General features: G+C 41.3%; 1 protein-coding gene across 2 annotated transcripts in view; it reads left to right on the forward strand.

The window, feature by feature from the left end:
- Nucleotides 1–18,650, forward strand: part of PAPSS1 (3'-phosphoadenosine 5'-phosphosulfate synthase 1) — a 108,908-nt gene that overhangs the window by 52,068 nt on the left and 38,190 nt on the right. For both annotated transcript variants that reach the window (XM_030864114.3, XM_030864118.2), the window contains exons 6-9: nt 3,399–3,512; nt 5,883–5,994; nt 8,407–8,612; nt 11,315–11,450. In XM_030864114.3, the coding sequence (XP_030719974.1) occupies nt 3,399–3,512; nt 5,883–5,994; nt 8,407–8,612; nt 11,315–11,450 (568 nt within the window). The remainder of the gene's footprint in view (nt 1–3,398; nt 3,513–5,882; nt 5,995–8,406; nt 8,613–11,314; nt 11,451–18,650) is intronic.

The raw sequence follows: 18,650 nt of genomic DNA on the forward strand, positions 1-18,650 counted from the left end.
GTGTGTTCCTCAAGGTACCTTTCAGAGCTTTACATGTCCAAGAAGCTAATTGAACATATAGGGAGTGTGTGCAGTTCCCTTAATGCACATCATACTGTTCTGGGAAAAGTTGATTCTGAATTTTTGTTTTCTGGTTGAGGGAGTAATAGCCTTTGTAGAAAATGCTGAAACTACCAGTTGCCCTGTAATGCCCATGGGTGAAAAACGCTTGGCGGGGAACATATATAGGGTGATGGGTTTTTCTCCTTTCCACATTCTCTTTATTGCTGTTTTATAATTTAAAATAAATGTATTAAAAATAATTCCTGGAGTTAGAAGGTACAGAATGGACTACCTTAAGCTATTTCTCTCGCTAGATTTAAAAAAGAGTCTTTACAAGGTTGTACGGTATTTACATCTACAAAGAGAAAATTGAGGCTGTCTCTCTTCTTCATCATTATTCTTTGATGCCCTCATGTCGTGTTTACCTTTAGTAAATACAATAAGTAGCCGTCTGCTGTGGGTACCTGCTGCAGGCTTAATTGCAGAAGGCGGTCTGGAAGGTTTATGAAGTGCCCTGTGCTGTGCGGAGTTTGTGCTTAACACACACTTTCTACTTTGCCGTGAGTGGTGGGATGCTCAAAGGACACAGGGCTTCCAGAGACCTAGCTGAACGTGGTGTGGTAGTAAGCAGTGCTTCTTTATTTATGTCTTTTAATTTTATTCTTTCTTTCTTTTTTCCTTCATGTTTACTCTTCTTATTCATTCTTGGGTTTTTCATGAGAAAGATCAGAGGCCTTGAATTTACTGGTAGGAGGAGCTTGATTTTGGTACATGATTTAGCCAGTGCTCTTCCATCTTTGAGGGAACAGAATATCAGAAAAATGTAGTAGAATAATTCTTTCTAGATTCTCAGAACCCGTACGGACTGCTTGAGTGGTAGCACTCAGGCTTTCATGAGATCGTCTAGCTTTGAGACACATATCTGACTCTGCTTTTTTCTACTACTGAAGATATTAATGAAAGTCCAAATGTAAGTTGAAGTTTCTTCCCAAACATTTTCTTTCTAAAAGTAGTAGGTATTGTCCTTAAACACCTGGTTCTTCCATTAATATTCATTTTGAATTACTTTTTCTGTTGTTATGCATTTTTTAAAATGGGTTTTATTTTTTAGAGCAGTTTCAGGTTCACAGCAGAGCTTGAGTGGAAAGTATAGAGAATGAACTCCCATGGCTCCCTTCCCTGCCACACACAGCTTATCCTGCTACCAGTATCCCTCACCAGAGTGGTACCTTTGTTATAATTGAAGAACCTACATTGACACATTGTTATCATCCATAGTTCATAGTTTACATTAGCATTGAACCTTCTGTGGGTTTTGACAAATGTGTAATGACATTTATACACCATTGTAGTATCATAGAGAATAGTTGCACTGCCCTAGAAAATCCCCTGTGTTCTTCCTATTCGTCCCTTCTCCCCTCCCCTGTAACCCTGGGCAACCACTGATGTTTTTACTGTCTCCATAGTTTTGCCTTTTCAGAATGTCACATAGTTGAAATCATACAATATGTAGCCTTTTCAGACGGGCTTCTTTCACTTAATAGTCTGCATTTAAGTTTTCTCCATGTCTTTTCATGGCTTGATAGCTCATTTCTTCTTAGTGCTGAATAATTAATATTCCATTGTCTGGATGTACCACAGTTTATCCATTCATCTACCAAAGGACTTCTTGGTTGTTTTCAAGTTTTGGCAATTATGAGTAAGGCTGCTATAAACATCTGTGTGCAGGTGGATGTAAGTTTTCACCTCATTTGGATAAATACCAGGGGGCATGATGGCTGGATTATTTGGTGAGAGTATGTTTAGCTTTGTAAGAAGTCACCAGATTGTCTTCTAAAGCAGCTGTACCATTTTGCATTCACACCACCAGGGAATGAGAGTTCCTGTTGCTCCGCATCCTTGTCAGCATTCGATGTGGTCAGTGTTTTGGATTTTGGTCATTCTGATAAGTATATTCTAATAGTGGTATCTCATTGTTGTTTTAAATTGCATTTCCTTGATGATATATGATGTAGAGTATCGTTTCATATACTTATTTGTCATCTGTATATCTTTTCTGTGAGTTGTCTGTTCAGGTCTCTGGCCCATTTTCTAATAGGATTCTTTTCTTACTGTTGAGTTTTAAGAGTTCTTTGTATATTTTGGGTAACAGTCCTTTTTCAGATATGCCTTTTCCAGCTATTTTGTCTCAGTCTGTGGCTTGTCTTCTCATTCTCTTGAGAATTAATTTATTTTGCATAAGAAATTATTGCTTGGATACATATGGAAAACCCTTAATCAGTGCCAGTTTTGGATGCTTATAGAGATTACTTGATTGATTTGACTGGAAAGTTTTAAAGTAATTAAACACATTTGGTAGGATTTCCCAGGTGGTCCAGTGGTTAAGACTCTGCCCTTCATATGTATAGCTGCTTCACTTTGTTATACAGCAGAAACTAACACAGCATTGTAAAGCAATTATATCCCAATAAAGATGTTAAAAAAAGAAGAAAAAAGAAAAGACTCTGCTCTTCACTGCAGGGGGCGCCGCTTTGATTCCTGGTCAGGGAACTAAGATCCTGCATGCTGTGCAGTGTGGCCAAAAAAGAAAAAAGGAAAAAAAAGGAAAACCCCCCAAAACACATTTACTAATTATTCCTAGGTATATGACAAGTGTGAATAGGCCTTGTAAAGGTCACTGGATGAGCCGTGTATAAGAGCAGTATATAAGTTTGTGGTAATTACAGACAGGTACTTGTGGGACAGATGAGATAGAGCACTGTCCCAATGTGATATAAATGAATACTAGGACGTTTTGTTAAAATTTCCGGACTACATTTCGTAAGACATCAGAGACTGCTGTTTCTCAAACTGCAGTGGTGGGAGTAGAGCTGACGTGCTCTGGAATACTGTGTTACATGACTAAGAAGGTGACTTTAGTGACAATGGTGACAAAGATGCATGTGGAAGCTGGACTGAAATGGTTTTATAATATGTTACAGAAAATAATGATTATGTTTAGAGTGCTTTTTTTGTTTATTTCTTTGTTTCCAAATTATTTTTATCATTACCCCTTACTTGAGGTTACCTCTTCTTTGCCGTTGCATGATCTTGACTTATATGGCATATTCCAGGAATTTGTCTCACTAGATAGTGGGAGATTAGATTAATGAAGTCTTGCATGTGGGATGTTACCTGCTTGCAAGTAGACCAGCTGTCACTAGGAAAATTGATTGGGAGGTACAGCATTAAATCCCTGTCTTACACGTCGTTTTTTAAGTGTCATTTTGAAATGTTAATTTTCTTCATTAAGATACCCTTTGGGGAAAGCTAAATTGTTGAATCAAACATTTAACTGTACTTTTGTGGATGTATAGGATATTGTACCTGTGGATGCCTCTTATGAAGTGAAAGAACTGTATGTGCCAGAAAATAAACTTCATTTGGCAAAAACAGATGCAGAAACATTACCAGCATTGAAAATTAATAAAGTGAGTGCTTTGTTCCTTTTCCTACTGAGTGATTTAACCTTATGTATAGTGGTTAGTCTATAGAATTTGTGATTTTATTTTTGTGTTTGAGGGTGTGGGTGATAGTGGTAGTTGTGTATATCACAATTCCCCAGGGATGGGAAATATGTTTTATTTGTAAAACCGTATTTCCAAATTACCATGGCTTTGATTTCATTTTAGTCATAACATTTATTTATTATGAAATATCAAAGAACAAAGATTATGTAAGATTTTTAGGCTTATCAGAAGGAATGGATTCTAAAAAGTTAAAAACCTTTAATAATTAAATAATTAAAATGAACAGTTTTTCCCTTTAAACATGTTTCCTAATCCCTTGTCAAAACCCTGACTTTCCCTTTCTTATATCGTGAAGAATAATTCTGTTGTGTATGTTAGCTCTAATAATAGCATTAGGTGTTTTTCCCAATAAAAAATTGCTTAGTTAAACTAGATATGACAATGGTGACTATAATTTATCACTTTCAAATCTTAGAGAATTTTAAATTGTGTCATTCAGATATACTTTAAAAATGGAGAGATTTAGGAATAAGAACGTGGACCGGGACTAGAATTTCCCAGCCTTTCTTTTAATATAGTTAAAATCCCGAACACCCAGGGAGGTGCCAAATGTGCAAGTAGGAGAAAGAAAAATAACCCCCCAAGCCTTCTGAGGTCGGAGGAAGACTCTTCAAAGACTTACCCACATTCCTGATAGGAGTATATTATCTAGGTGATTTGTGTGATTGGGTTTCTGACCAGAAGCTAAGACATGCTGCAGGGGAGCAGAGAGAGGGAGAGTTGGAGAGCAGAGGCACTCAAAGCTGACTTTGCAAAGGCACAATAGATTTTGTCACTGACAGACTGTGCATCAAATGAACGAACACACACACACACACACACACAGGGCAGGGAGGAGGGAACGGGAGAGAGAGAGAACGAAACTGAGAATGAATGCATATGAATCCAGGTCAGTTAGACTCAATAACCCAGAAAAACAGCTGCCTTTTCTAAATGTGATCTTTTTTTCAATACGGTAGTTTGTTCTTTGCACAGCAGTATGCAAAGTAATTAATTAAAAAAATTAGGTTACATCATATAATGTATGCTAGGCTGCCATAACAAATACCATACCCTGGATGGCTTAAACAACAGAAATTTATTTTCCCATAGTTCAGTAAGTTAGAAAGTCCAAGGTCCAGGTGCTGGCTGATTTGTTTCCTGGCGAGGCTCCCTTGCTGACTTGCTGTCAGACGCCTTCTCACCTTATCCTCACAGTGTGTCCGTGGGAGCTCTGGTGTCTCTTTCTCTTATGAGGGCACCAGACCTGTTGGGTTGGGACCCACCCTTTAGACCTCATTTATTCTTTATCACCTCTTCAGGGCCCTATCTTCAAATACATTCACATTGGGGGTTAGGGCTTCAACATATTTTCAGGGGGACATAAACATTCAGTCCATAATAGATACCATCTAGAATTAGATTCCAATAGAGAAGAATAGTGGCCATTGTCAAAGGTTTAGGAAAAATTAGTAAGAGGAGAACTTGAAAGTGAAACAATTTGGTGCACGAATATAATTTTTTCCTGTGAATTGAAGGAGGGGAATGCTTTACCATTATTTGGTTTTTCAGTGGAACATGCCAACCTAATACTTTGGGTATACATGGTAAGTCACATCATAATGCACACCTCTTGGCCAGGTGCTTTATCTTTTCTCATATGAGAATCACTGCTCCGTGTGTATATATATACACACACACACAGTTAAAAAATGAGCATATCCAGCTTGCGTTAATTCATCAATTCTTTAATATTCTGATGGGATCTACTAGAAATCTTAAAGTTCAAGAAATAATATAGTGTTTGTAAAATGAAGGGTACTCTGTCATTGGTGAGGGATTTTGTTTTGGTAAATATTTTATCTAAAGTTTGTTTTAGTTCAGGACAGTGGTTGTTAGAGTGTAGTTTCCAGACCATCATTGTTAGCATTTTCTGGGCACCTGTTAAAAATACAAATCCTTGTGCCACAGCAAACTAGCTAAATCAGAAACTGGGGGGTGGAGCAGTCTTCATTTAACAAGCCTTCCAGAGGTTTCTTAATACATATTAAAGTTTGAGGACCACTGGTTTAGGAGATGCTATTCTTATGGGAAGCCTAATGTTATTCAGATTTATTAAGAAAAATACATACTTTCCTAGTGACCTTATTGTTTATTAGATTTGTAAAATCTATAAACATTCTCGAGAAGTTCGTTTCCATTGCTTTCAAAATTAAACTCCAAAAAGCCATTAATGCTTTTGTTCATAAGTACATGAAATAAAGCATTTTTCTTTACTGTCTCGTTTACTAGGTGGATATGCAGTGGGTGCAGGTTTTGGCAGAAGGTTGGGCAACCCCGCTGAATGGCTTTATGAGAGAGAGGGAGTACTTGCAGTGTCTTCATTTCGATTGTCTTCTGGATGGTAAGACATTTAAAAATATTCAAGTACATTGAGTATGGAAAAGAAAGCACACAGTTGCAGGGATTCGTCACTATTTATAGAGAGTACTGGTAACATCTTAACGGAGATAGTACTTAAAGACTAAATTATATCAGTACTGAATATTTTAAACGTATCATGAGATCTTTCCATTTTTAGTTTTCTTGATTGTGACTTATTGCAGGGGGAGAAGGACAACCTGGGGATTAAGGCTGAAAATGGATTTAAAAAACAAATACAGTTTCCCTATGCCATATCTACCTGATCACGGTAAAAAGCCTCTCCCCAGAAAGTGTACATACTTACTAATTGTGCTGTGCTGAAGCCCATGCTTGCTTAAGCTGGGTGTTCTAACAAGGAATCAGGGAGTCCCAAGTTAAGGAGTCCTGAAATAGGTGGTTAAAAGGATGGTTCTTCCTACTCTTTTAAAACACTAAAAAAAAAAAAATTGCCAAAGAAATTGATATTTAGGGTATTGTAATTACATTCCAGCTACCTTAAACTTTGTATATTGTTGGTAAGATTAATGTACTACAATAAAGAAAATATTGCTGAATGTTAAAGAACTATGCCGTATGATCCGGCAATTCCACTTCTGGGTATTTATGTGAAGAAAACAAAAACACTAACTAGAGAAGATAGATGTTCACATATGTTCATTGCAACATTATTTACAATTGCCAAGATATGGAAGCAACCTAAGTGCCCATCAGTAGGTGAATGGATAAAAAAGATGTGGTGTATGTATATATATATATATATATATACATACACGCACACACACACACACACACACACACACACACACACACACAATGGAATACTATGCAGCCATAAAAAACAATGAACTTTTGCCATTTGCTGCAACATGGATGGACCTGAAGAGTATTATGCTAAGTGGAATAAGTCAAACAGAGAAAGATAGATACCATATGATTTCACTTATATGTGGAATTTAAAAAACAAAACAAAAGAACAAACAAAACAAAAACAGACTTGTAGATACAGGAAACAAACTGGTGGTTGCCAGAAGGGGGTGGGGGTAGGCTAAATAGGTGAAGGGGGTTAAGAGGTGTATAAACTTCCAGTTATAAAATAAATAAATAAGTCACAGGTATATAATATACAGCATAAGGAATAATATGGTAATAATTTTGTATGGTGACAGATGGTTACTAGACTTATTATGGTGATCATTTCTTAATATGTTTAAATGTTGAATCACTATGCTGTACATCTGAAATGAACATAATATTGTACGTCCACTATAATACTTAACTTTTAAAAAAAAGTCATAGAACGCTGCAAAGTTGCGACCACGTTCTTCTGTGTTATAACTTCTTTTGACTGGGGAGTAAAATAGATACTAGAAGATGTAATTCCTACTCATTGTTCTCAAGAACCTTTAACATAAGAATTAAATTATACTTCTTGATTTTCTTCCTTGGAAATAATGGTAAAGTCTTTGTGAACTGCCTTCTTAGTTATGACTTAGTCTTGGGTGTGGTGTAAATCTACCTATTAATTTTCCATTTTGAACTCCACCTTACGGTGGTAATTTTAAAACAACCAAACTGTTATCATGGATTTTGTTGACGTTTTTTGCCCAAAGAAGGCATGCCATGATTTCCCAAAAAGTGTGGTTTCTCTTTGATAACGTAAATAATATCCACATATGAATCTGAGAGTGTATTTTATTTTTCTAACTTGCGCATAACGAATAGGAAAGAAAAAAACACTTTCAGAGCTTGAAAGGTTGGGAACTGAGAATGTGCTTTTGGGCTCACTGGCAACATATTTTGGTTTAAATGGAGCCACTGATTATTTACTGCCTTTGTTTCCTGACCAGTATTGCTGGCATCAGTTCCATTCTGATTAAAAAACAAAAAACGTTTTGAGTGTTTTCGTCTTCCTCTCTCAAGGATATCCAGGTATACCAAGTATACTCAAGTTACTTAACCAACTTGCCACTCAAAATGTAGTTGTCAGCGGTATCAGTTATAATATTTTTCCTGTAAAGGCCCTGAAGCATAATTCTTTGTCTTACTCATGTATTTCTGGTGATGTTAGGCTTAACCCGCTGATTCTTCCTTACTCAACAGTTGCTTAAACTTCTGCGCTTCTTCCCCCTAAAGACAGTTTCATGAGTGGTTGTGAGGAGGATTGCTGCACACAGTGTTGATGTTCTTAATTTTTGCTGTTTTGTTTTGTTTTCAACTCTGGGTTTGTTGCTTGTTCTCTCCCTGCTTTTCTGTGCCAGGTACCAGTGGAACACTGTCACTGGAGCAAGAAATCTTTTATTATTTGAAGAGTGTCTACTGAAGTGTGAAAGGTAGATGTCAGGCCCGCTGAGTAATGCAAGCTGTGTGCTTTATGTTCTTTTGTGCCCTGCAGGGGGTGTCATTAACTTGTCAGTACCGATAGTTCTGACAGCTACTCAGGAAGATAAAGAGAGGCTGGACGGCTGCACGGCTTTTGCTCTGATGTACGAGGGCCGCCGCGTGGCTATTCTTCGCAATCCAGAGTTTTTTGAGCACAGGAAGGAGGAGCGCTGTGCCAGGCAGTGGGGAACAACATGCAAGAACCACCCCTACATCAAGGTCCTGAGTAAACCTTGCCGCATTTTATCTTGATTTGCCAGTAATGTTTGTGCTGAAATGTGAGGCATTACCTCTATATCAACTATGCCATTGGAACTGGTAATATTCTGCAGAATCAAGGCTGGAACTTAGTGTGAACTTTTAAAGAAACTAAGCGAAGGGGTTCCCTGGCAGTCCAGTAGTTAGACTCAGCGCTTTCACTGCCAGGGCCCTGATTGGACCCCTGGTCGGGGAACTAAGATCCTTCAAGCTGCATGGTGCAGCCAAAAAAAAAAAGAAAAGAAACTAAGTGAAATTTTAGTAGCTTTACCTAGAAACTTTATATAGCAGCTGTTTAGATCATGGAAGTGTGTTCAATTTCATTTCATTGTCTTATGTAGGACAAAAAAGCGATAAACTTAAAAAACAGGCAAATATATTGTTTTATAAAATAAAGAGGTTGAACTAACGGTGTCAGACATTCCTTCAGCATTAAAATTCTACAGTTATTAATAACAAATAACATAGTTTACAAACCATGCTTATGTAAATTTTTTGAACCACATAGCAGACCTATAGGATGGGTGGCATTTCCATCTTACACATGGAGAAATTGAGACTTTATGGGGGCCAAAGTTAGGCAGCTTATGGTTGGGATGAGGGTCTGATTTGAATCCAGGACCTTGGGCTTTAAAGCCATCTTCCATAATCCTTAGCAGAAAGTCATTATTGGCTTATGTAGAGCTTCCCGTACTCTGTAATCCCTACCACTAGAGAGTACTTTTTGTGTGAATTCATTGGAGGAGACATTTTTTAATCACTGAACATATGTGAATGCTGTTTATATTGTGTGCCACTTTTATTTAGAGCAGTCTGTAAGACTTCTTAGGTTAGTTAGGACTTGGTGTGCAGCCTTGAGGAGCCAATAGGATTTGGAGAGGAGGGAGCTGTAAGAAACGGCTTCCCAGGTTTCTGCGGCAGGGCGAGCAAAGACTCGGTGTGTTTGAGAGAGGGTTGGTGGTTCGAGTGGGAGAGAGGACCTTGGGCTTCAGTTTCTACTCCAAGGTGTTAAAATTTTGTTCAGTCATAATAACAGTTTACATGTATTTATGCTTTTCAGCCACGTTTCTGCTTTTCAGTCCTTACAGTGACCCTTAGAAGTAGACAGGGTTATTTTCTTTATTCTGAGGAGTCTTAGAGTGGGTTCAACTTGCCCAGAGCTGCAGAGGTACCTGTGAGGTGTCAGGATTAGAGTCTGTCTTAGGTCTTCTGTGCTCTTTCCCCTATGCTGCTCTGCCTTCCTAGGAACAGAGAGGTGGCAGGCAGATTTGACAGGGTCACAAACGACGTGGTGATTTGGGAAGCCAGCTGGGTGGTCTAGAGCAGGGTGTCCCTCCTCCAGCCCCATGCCCCCCGGTACCAGCCATGCCCTCCCGGTCTCCTGGCTGGAGTCCAGCTTCCTGTCATACTCATTGAAATCCATTCTCCTTAGTGCAGCCAGAGTGAGTCTTTTAAAATATAGATCTGAACGTATCACTGCTCCCTTTAAAACTCTCCAGTGGCCGCTCATTGTAATCAGAATAAAACCTGTGAGGCCCTGTGGGACCCGGCCCTGGCCTTCTTCCACCATCTCTTCCACTACCGCTGCCCCTCTCCTTGCTTTGGCCTTTCTGACCTTCTAGCCACATTAGCTTTCTTTCTGTTCCTCAAAGACAGAAATGTGTTTCTCGCCAGGACTTTGCAGTTGGTGTCCCTCTGCATGAACTACTTTACCTCTGTGACGAGTTCCTTTTCATCATCTCCGGTTAAATGTCACCTTCCTCAGAGAGGCATTTACTAACTCCTTTCTCTTAAATGCCATTCACTCTACTCCCTGGACACTGTGTTCCAGTGCCCTGTTTGTTTTCTCTGCAACATTTATTTATCACTAGCTGATAGTTCTCTGGTTTCTCCTCTGTCTTGCCCACTAAAATATAAGCTCCATTGGAGTAAGATCTTTCTCTCTCGTTTTCTGCTGTATTTCCCATTGCCTAGCACAGGCCCTGACACATACCAGTGCTCAGTGAATATTTGTTGAATGAGTGGTTTGGTGGATGGGTAGAGACCTACTAGTGAGGGAGACCAGGCAGGAAGTGACTACGCAGTTGAGGTGCATTGTTAGCAGGTAAGTTGAAGCCGTGGGGGAAGAGCTTGAGCTGCATTGCAAAAATGGTTGGGTCCTAGAGGGTATATCTTCTCCTCTCAGATGCAGAGAAAGGACACGAGTGGAGCCGAAAGAAATTTGAGGTGGTGTGGAGATAGGAAGGCAAGAATTTGTGTTCAGCTCCATCATCAATACTTTAATTGCTCAAAAGTTTAGGATTGGAGAACACAAGAGGGCGGGATGACCCAGGCTCACACACTTTTCTGTTAATCGACATACAACAGCAATGAAAAGAATGTTTAGGTTGCTTAAAAAAGTCGTAATTATTCATTTTGATTTTGTTTGCGTTTCATATGCAAATATAATAGCTGCGTCACAAATCCTTTGCAAAATTATAGAATATATTCTAATTCTACAGCATCTCTAATGCCAGTTCAGTTGATAAACCAAACAGATTTACCATTGACCTTAAGATGAGAGTAGTTTACAGGTATATTTAGCTTGTATGAGAGAAATGTTCTTACTTATTTTGATATTGGTTCCTGTTAAAAAAAAATTATCTCCTTTCTCTTGCCATTAGATGGTTATGGAACAAGGAGATTGGCTGATTGGAGGAGATCTTCAAGTCTTGGACCGAATTTATTGGAATGATGGTCTTGATCAGTACCGTCTTACTCCTACTGAGCTAAAGCAGAAGTTTAAAGATATGAATGCAGGTAAGACATGGACCTAATTATCTAACATGGGATTACTTGGAGTTTCTCCTTGATGGGGAGGTTCTCGAAGATTTTTTCCAATGCTTGCTAAAATGTAAGGCAGAATGAGGAGTAAAGATAAATTTAGCAATGGAATATGTAAGGAAAGGTAGTCAATCTGAATCACCCTACGTAGTTCACTCATATCAATGTGCTTTATATCCCAGAATGTCTTATTGGAGTGGAATGTACCACTGCAGAAAATAATAGAACAACAGTATCACATTTGCTATTCATTCAGCAAGTGTCTGTTTTGCATCTTGATATGCCAGAGTACCAAGTGCTGAGGATTCATAAATAAATAAGACAGGAGTTTATGGTGTAGAAGAGAGAGACTGTCAACAAATAACAGAAAAAGTTGTTGAAGAGTAGGTTAATAATGATTTCAGATTTCTGGATTAGGAGGAAATGGAGCAGTAAATATAGAGAGTTTGTAGAAACTGTTCTTTATAGTACTGTCTTAGAAAGTGCCCCAGGACAGGGATTTTTATATTAGACATCTGTGATTAGCAGATGTTTTACACAGAAGTAGGTAAATGATGTGTTTACACGGGTGCGCCCACACTTGCAAATTCCGGGGGCCTGCCACAGCATTCGCTGTAGATTTTAGGAGGCTGTTTTTTAAGGTCTGAAGAATTTGAAGCCTCCTACAATCATGCTGCTAGTGAATTCTCACCCACTACAGAAATGGTTAAACACTAAGCCTTGGTGCTGCTTTTTAAAATACCTTCTGTGTACAAATTGAGGAGATGTGGCCGAGAAAAGTCAGGTGGGTATGGATGCCTTTTAAGGGACTACCCGGCCACCCAGCCGTATTTATTAAGCAGAAGCCCGCCTTCCCAAGTGACTCCAGAATCTGGGCAAGAGCTCCCATTTCATCAGTTGTGTTTAGGTCCTGTGACCTCTCAGATCCTTGGTAGTCATTCAGAGTCCTGTGTGCACACTGCCCCCTACTTTACCACTTAGAAGTTACGTGGTTGTGGGGAAAGGGGTTTCCTCTCTACGGCTCAGTTCCCTAGTTGTACAAATGAGGACAGTGATGGTACCCGACACATAGGTTTTTATTTTTAAAAAGTGAAATGAGCTAAGATGCTTAGGCACCGTAACAGTACCTGGCACACAGCAAGAGGTTAAGGTGTCATTATTTCTGTTACGTGAGTTGGAAGCTAGTTTTACCAGTAAGTAAAGGGCATACAAGTAAAGGGAAGAGAAAGAGTATCTGTTTTTTCTTAAGCTGTGTCGTAATTAGCTGATACTTGAAATGATGTGAAAGGGATCAAGCACTGGAGGCCCGAGATGGACACACACTCTTCAGACCTCCACAGTCCCCACCAGCCTGCCTCGTTCATGCACATCTTTTGCTTGGCCCCCTTACGGTATTTGATCGTGTGGTGCCCCGTTCTTCCTTCCGAATTTTATTCCTCTCCTCTGAATTTGAAGCACATATTTGGCTTAAACTACTTGTGCAGGAATTTCTCCGAATATTACACTCGGCGCTTGCTAATACAGCAGCTTGTTTTCTTCTCTTGCTAACACGTTTTGGGCCCAGTCGTAGAGGACTGTGTCATGAACTGTATTATGACTGCTGTAAGTCAGTGACGGTGCCGTATTCTCTTTTGTCACTGTGTGACTTAAAGGTCCGTGTGTAAGTCAGTTTTGACCTTTGAGATGTAAGCAAGTGGGGCTTCTGGGAAAGGTTTTCCTTCCTGAAAAGAAACTGGCTTAGGACAAAAGTTATCCTTTCCCATCCTTCCTCTTCCTCCTGCTTTGGATGCTGTCATGTAAGGGTGCAGTGTTTGGAGCTCTGGTAGCCATTTTGTACCGTGAGGATCCATAAGAATCTTATACTGTTTGAGTTTCTGATCCAGCCCTTGGGTCATCTGTATCCAGATTTGTTATTCAAAGACCTAATGCATGTTTGAGTTGTATAAGACACTTCTAGTTGGGTCTTTGTTTATTTCCATCCAGAAGCATCTGATAGTTTAATATGTGTAGACTTCTCTCTTTTTTTCTGGTGAACAGGACATGTTTCACTGAGGACTTGCTGAGACCGCCTTGCTTACTTTAATTTGTTTTCAAAATAATTTATATCTGGAATTCGTGTTACTAAATAAATTTTTTGCACTGTTGAGGGGTCTTATCAAGAAATTATCATTCATAATCCAAGACTTTATATTACGTCTGTTTTACATTCTTCCTTGTGTACCAAACATTTTAAATCATTTAGAGGATTTGTTGCATAATGAGTGATTGCAACTTTGTTTAAAGTAGCTGAGAGCTGGTTATTAGCCTTAAATCCAGCAAAAAAGATGATGGAGTGTTATTTTGTTTACTTTTCCATTTTAGACTAAGGCAAATAAGCAACAGACTGAGGAGGTCCCTTTATAGTTCTTATTCAACTCTTTCTGGAAGCCAATAACAAGTCATCTACTCTTGTGTACAAATCATAGTTCAAGGGGAATATTTTTTTTTCTTTTACTTAGGGTTTCTATTCTTACCTCTCCCTCCTTCTCCTTCCCTCGTCTTAGGGAATATTAGGTAATCTTTGATTACCCTGTGTGGGTTGTTATCCTGTGCACATTGATATGATCAGTTTTGCTGTTTCTAGACCATTCTGTAGCTGGAAGGATTGAGAGGTCTTTAATACCCACGTCAGTGATTGCAAGGTGACACGGTTCCAGATGGCAAGTTCTTTGAACCACCGATGGTTGACCACTATCCTGGGAAGAAAGACTGAATTTCACTTAAGCCAAGTAAGAGCCAGTCAGTGTTTATTACCCACAGGGTACTGGTGTCCTGCTGGGTTACAAAGGGAAACGCTGACATCATTTCTCTCAAGCTAGTATGTGGTAGCACAGTGTTGAATACATCTGAGAAAGCTTTGTCAAGTTGTTGAACCACAGACTGTATTTTAAATGAATGGATAGAGACGGTAGATGGATATATTAGGCTAAGTGGGGAACAACAGATGCCTGAGAAAGCTGAGGTAGAAGCAGATAGTTTGCCTCTGAAGGCACTGGGCTTTCTTGCCTGTATGTGGCAGTGGGCTGGAGATGCTGTAATCTGAGATTGGGTGACGGAGCCTCTTGTCAGTCAGGTCAAGGCCCACTCAGATGAGGCTGTGAACATTATCTGACAACGTGAGTGATTAAAGGTGGGCGGTCAGGGCTGAGGGAACCGCCAAAGAATGATGAGGCATCCGGGGACTAGCAATTTGGGGTAGTATGACCATTCCTGCAGGGCATCGGAAGGCAGCATTGTTTCTGAAGTGGGATAAGAGGAGCTGGAGCTGTGGCAAGGGGCTGCCGGGCAGGAGCTAGTTGTCCGGGGTATAGACCCCGCTGGGATCCCAGCGCTGAAGCAGGATGCTACTGGGGCGAGACTTCTGTCCTCCGTCCTCTGGTTGCCTACTGGTGTCTCCCGTATGGAGGCAGGAGTACAGCACTCCCACCCCCAAACACGCACACACATGCACATGTACACACATGCACATGTGCACTCGCGCACAGAGGCACGAGACAGGACTGGACAGGAAGGGGAGTGGAGAACAGGCAGTACAGTGTCCAGCTGGCAAAAAAGCTTTATTTCCAACATTATTTTTCACTCTAATTTGAAAGCATTTCTAGTCCTGAGAAAGAGAAACAACTTGCTGCCGTATTATGGGGTATGAGAGTGCCTGTTGGTGAAAAATTCTAGTCTATTCATATTTACTCAAGTAGCCTAGCCCTGTCGTGTTGATTTCTTTTCCCCCCTCATGAGCAGTTTAAGTAAAAGAAATGACAGTCCCGAGGGAGGAGGGGGATCAAACTCTTTCTCATTTCCAGCTCTCTTCAAAAAACTCCCACAGAAACATAGCGTGCGTGCACCCCAGCCTGCCTCCCAGCAACGCTGGAGTGATTGTCAGGACCCTCTTGTTCAGCTACTGTATTGATTTGGGGAAAATCAGAAATGCCTGTACTTAGAGCTTTGGGGTAAAGTGGCAGATAATAGAGCTTGCGTAGGACTGCAAGAGAAGACTTATCAATTACTGCTGTATGCAGGCCAGTTTTCAGAGAAGTTGAAAGGAAGACAGCAGGCGGATGTTGTAATTCTGGGTCTAGTGGTTGGGATGCAGGCCGGGGCTCTGCCTGTGGGCTGGGCAGCGAAGCGCAGGTCTGAGAAATCTGGGGGAAGGAGTTAGCAGCGCTCCCCTGCTGACCAGCTCATTCGTTGCCCACAGCTGCCCTGCTGGGGAGCTGCAGTTGTCCCCGGACCCCTCGCTGAGAAAGTGCAGCACAGGGGTCCAGCCCAGTGTTTGTACTGTGCCACATCAAGGTTCCGTGGCCGTGGCGCTAGATTAGGCAGCCTGTGTCCTGCACGTATTCTGGGGGTCAGGGCCCAGCCCCCTCCCACCACCAGAAAACACTCACGGTTGCCGTTCTTCCCCTGTCAGAAATCAGCGCATCCTGAGAAGAACCTTCTTCACTGTCTTCTTCCCCTTCCGTCTGCTGGAGGGAAAGGGATCAGACCGTACTTGTTAACATGGTGTGTTGGCTCCTGGACTGGATGGTGTCGAATCCGGAGGAGAGGGAGAGAAACTGTAGTCCGGGGCTCTTCCTTTACTTAGACATGAGGTATAGGAGAAGGTGCAGGTTTCAGCAGCTGGACCTGCTTTTGGCTTGAGATGTGAGGGTGGTAAGTGAAGGTGAAGGAGTTGAGGGGTGGGGTGGTAATGAGCAGCGTCTATTGAAACATTGTTAGTAAGTCTCTGTAACTGATGAGTTGGAAGCTCAGGACTTAGGGATGCAGCTAACAGAAGCCATCTGTATGCACGTGGTAATTGAATCCAGGCGAAGTGGGGTAAGTTTCCTGAATGAGTACGTAAAGAAAGAATTTCCTAGGACCCAGCAATGAACTCTGTGGCTCTGAGAGGACTACAGGATGTCAGAAACAGGTGACTAGACCAAAATGGGCCAGGCAGAATATAAAATGTCATGTACATTTGATCACATCTATGTAAAAACGTGTGCGTAAGGAGAAAAACTAGGAGGCTATGCAAAACCCCCAAAACAGTTATATTAAGATAGTGCATTTGGGGTGGTTTTTCCCCTCCAAGTTTTCTTCAGTGTTTCATGGTTTTTACTAAAGAAAAAGCATAAAGAGGCAGATGAAATAGAAAAGGTTGGTGCCACGGTTAACAGGCCTTGAGGCTATGAAGACAGTGGCATAGTCTTTTTTTTTTTTTTTTATGTCAGAGGCAGCAGAGAGGTCAGGACTTTAAAACAGGAAAGTACCTTTTGGGTTTGCCAGGGGTTTCATACTCACCGTGTGGCAGAGCAGGAAGGAATTAGTTGAAGGAGTGACTCCATTCCCGTTCTTTTCTTCCATCACTTTATCCTTCACATTGTCACCAGACTTAGCTTCTGAAAACAAAGATCTAATCATGTCCTCTTGGAGCTGAAGGAAGTATATTCCTTCTAACATGGATTTATTCTCTGATAAGTGAATGTTTGCTTCTCCTCCGCTGACTAGATTGTAAGCTCCTGGGGGCAGGACCAGTTTCACTGTCCCCCCAGGACAGCGTATCTAAAACAGAATTTTCATCCTGTCCCAACTCCTTTCTTCCCTGCCCCCCTGCCTGCTTTGGCTGCTGGATGGAGGCTAGATGGGGTTGCGGGGGGGACCAGTTGCCTCATGAAGCAGGGATGAAGGGCTGATGTGGGCACGGGGAGTGAAGAAAGCAGGGTTTAGTGAGGTTTAGGGAGCAGAGCGATGTGGTGCGTGTGGAGGATGGCAGTGGTCCTCCAGAGTCTGAGGCTCTGCAGTGGGTAGTGGTGCCTGCGCTCAGAGGTCGTGGAGGAGGACCAGAGGTGCAGGAGGAGGCTGGCGGGAGTGCTATGAGGCAGGTGGAGAGACGGTCTGGAGCTTAGAGGAGTTTCGGTCAGATGACGTAGACCTGTGAGTCAGTAACACGTAGAGCGCTGCTCAGTGACCTCAGCACCGGGGAGGGGTTTGAGGGAGCGGGCAGCGCCAGTCTCTGCTGTTGTGACCCCATTCCCACTGTGTAGGTTGTCATTGGTCAGACGAGCCTGTCTGTATCCTGGGGGAGGAATAGATTGAGTGAGTGGGGAGAATGAAAGAGTTGGTGGATGGTTTATTTTATATGGAAAATATGGGAGCACGTTTCTGCGCCACAGTCTTCTGACTTTGCTGTCTCCCCACTCCACCCACTGACCCTCCCCCAGCTCAGTCCCGCACAGTCTACTAGCCTAATTTTCTGGGCAACATTACTGATTAACTCACAGTCTCTGTTTGGAACACAGTATCCCTCCTAACCTATCATTCAAAATTCTGCGCGATCTCACGTGCTAGGCTTCGTATCCATGTTTGACAAGATGGACGATTCTGTGTCCTCAGACGCATCTGCTTTCCTGCCTCCACACTTCTGCTCACACCAGGCGTCTTGGTCGCAGTGCTCTTACTTCCATCACCCGAATTTCATTTGTCTTTCAGAGGTTGGTAAACCACAGCCTGCACGCCAAATCTGGCCCACTGCCAGTTCTTGTAAATAAAGTTTTACTGGGAAATATCCACAGTCGCTTATGCATCGTCTGTGGCTGGTTTTGCACTGCTCGGCAGGGTTGAGTAGTTGCAGCAGAAGCCGCGTAGCCTGCAAAGCTTAAAATATTCACTCTAGCTCTTGAAGGAAAAAGTTTGTTTTTGTGCACGGCACCAGCAGCTTCACAGTGTAATTTCTGTAAATCACAATTATGGAATGCCTGGTCCTTTCCCAGGGACGGCGGCAGAAGGCTAGAAAGAAATGGAAATCATAAATGTTAATATTAAATTCCAGTCATTTTGAAGATAATGTCCCATTTTCAAACACGGTTGAAACCCTGATCTTAGGTAAAGCAGTCTTAAACTAATCCGTAAAGAGTTATAAGCGAAAAGACAAGTATTTTCTACCAGTTATGGTGTGACAACGGGGAATTCGCTTGTCCTTTAGAAAATGGGGATGAGAATGTGAAGAATTACTGAAAGTTGCTCTAAGTGTCAGTGGCCCCAGGTCCATAGTGGCCCATTATTCTTTTTCCATCCTTGATGGAAAATTGTTGGAGGAAAATGTAATGGTGATGCATACTGGGTTATGTTAGTTGGGACAATACCTTGGGAATGTAAGCT

The sequence above is a fragment of the Globicephala melas genome, chromosome 5 (genome assembly GCF_963455315.2).
Source record: "Globicephala melas chromosome 5, mGloMel1.2, whole genome shotgun sequence".
Taxonomy (NCBI): Eukaryota; Metazoa; Chordata; class Mammalia; order Artiodactyla; family Delphinidae; genus Globicephala; species Globicephala melas.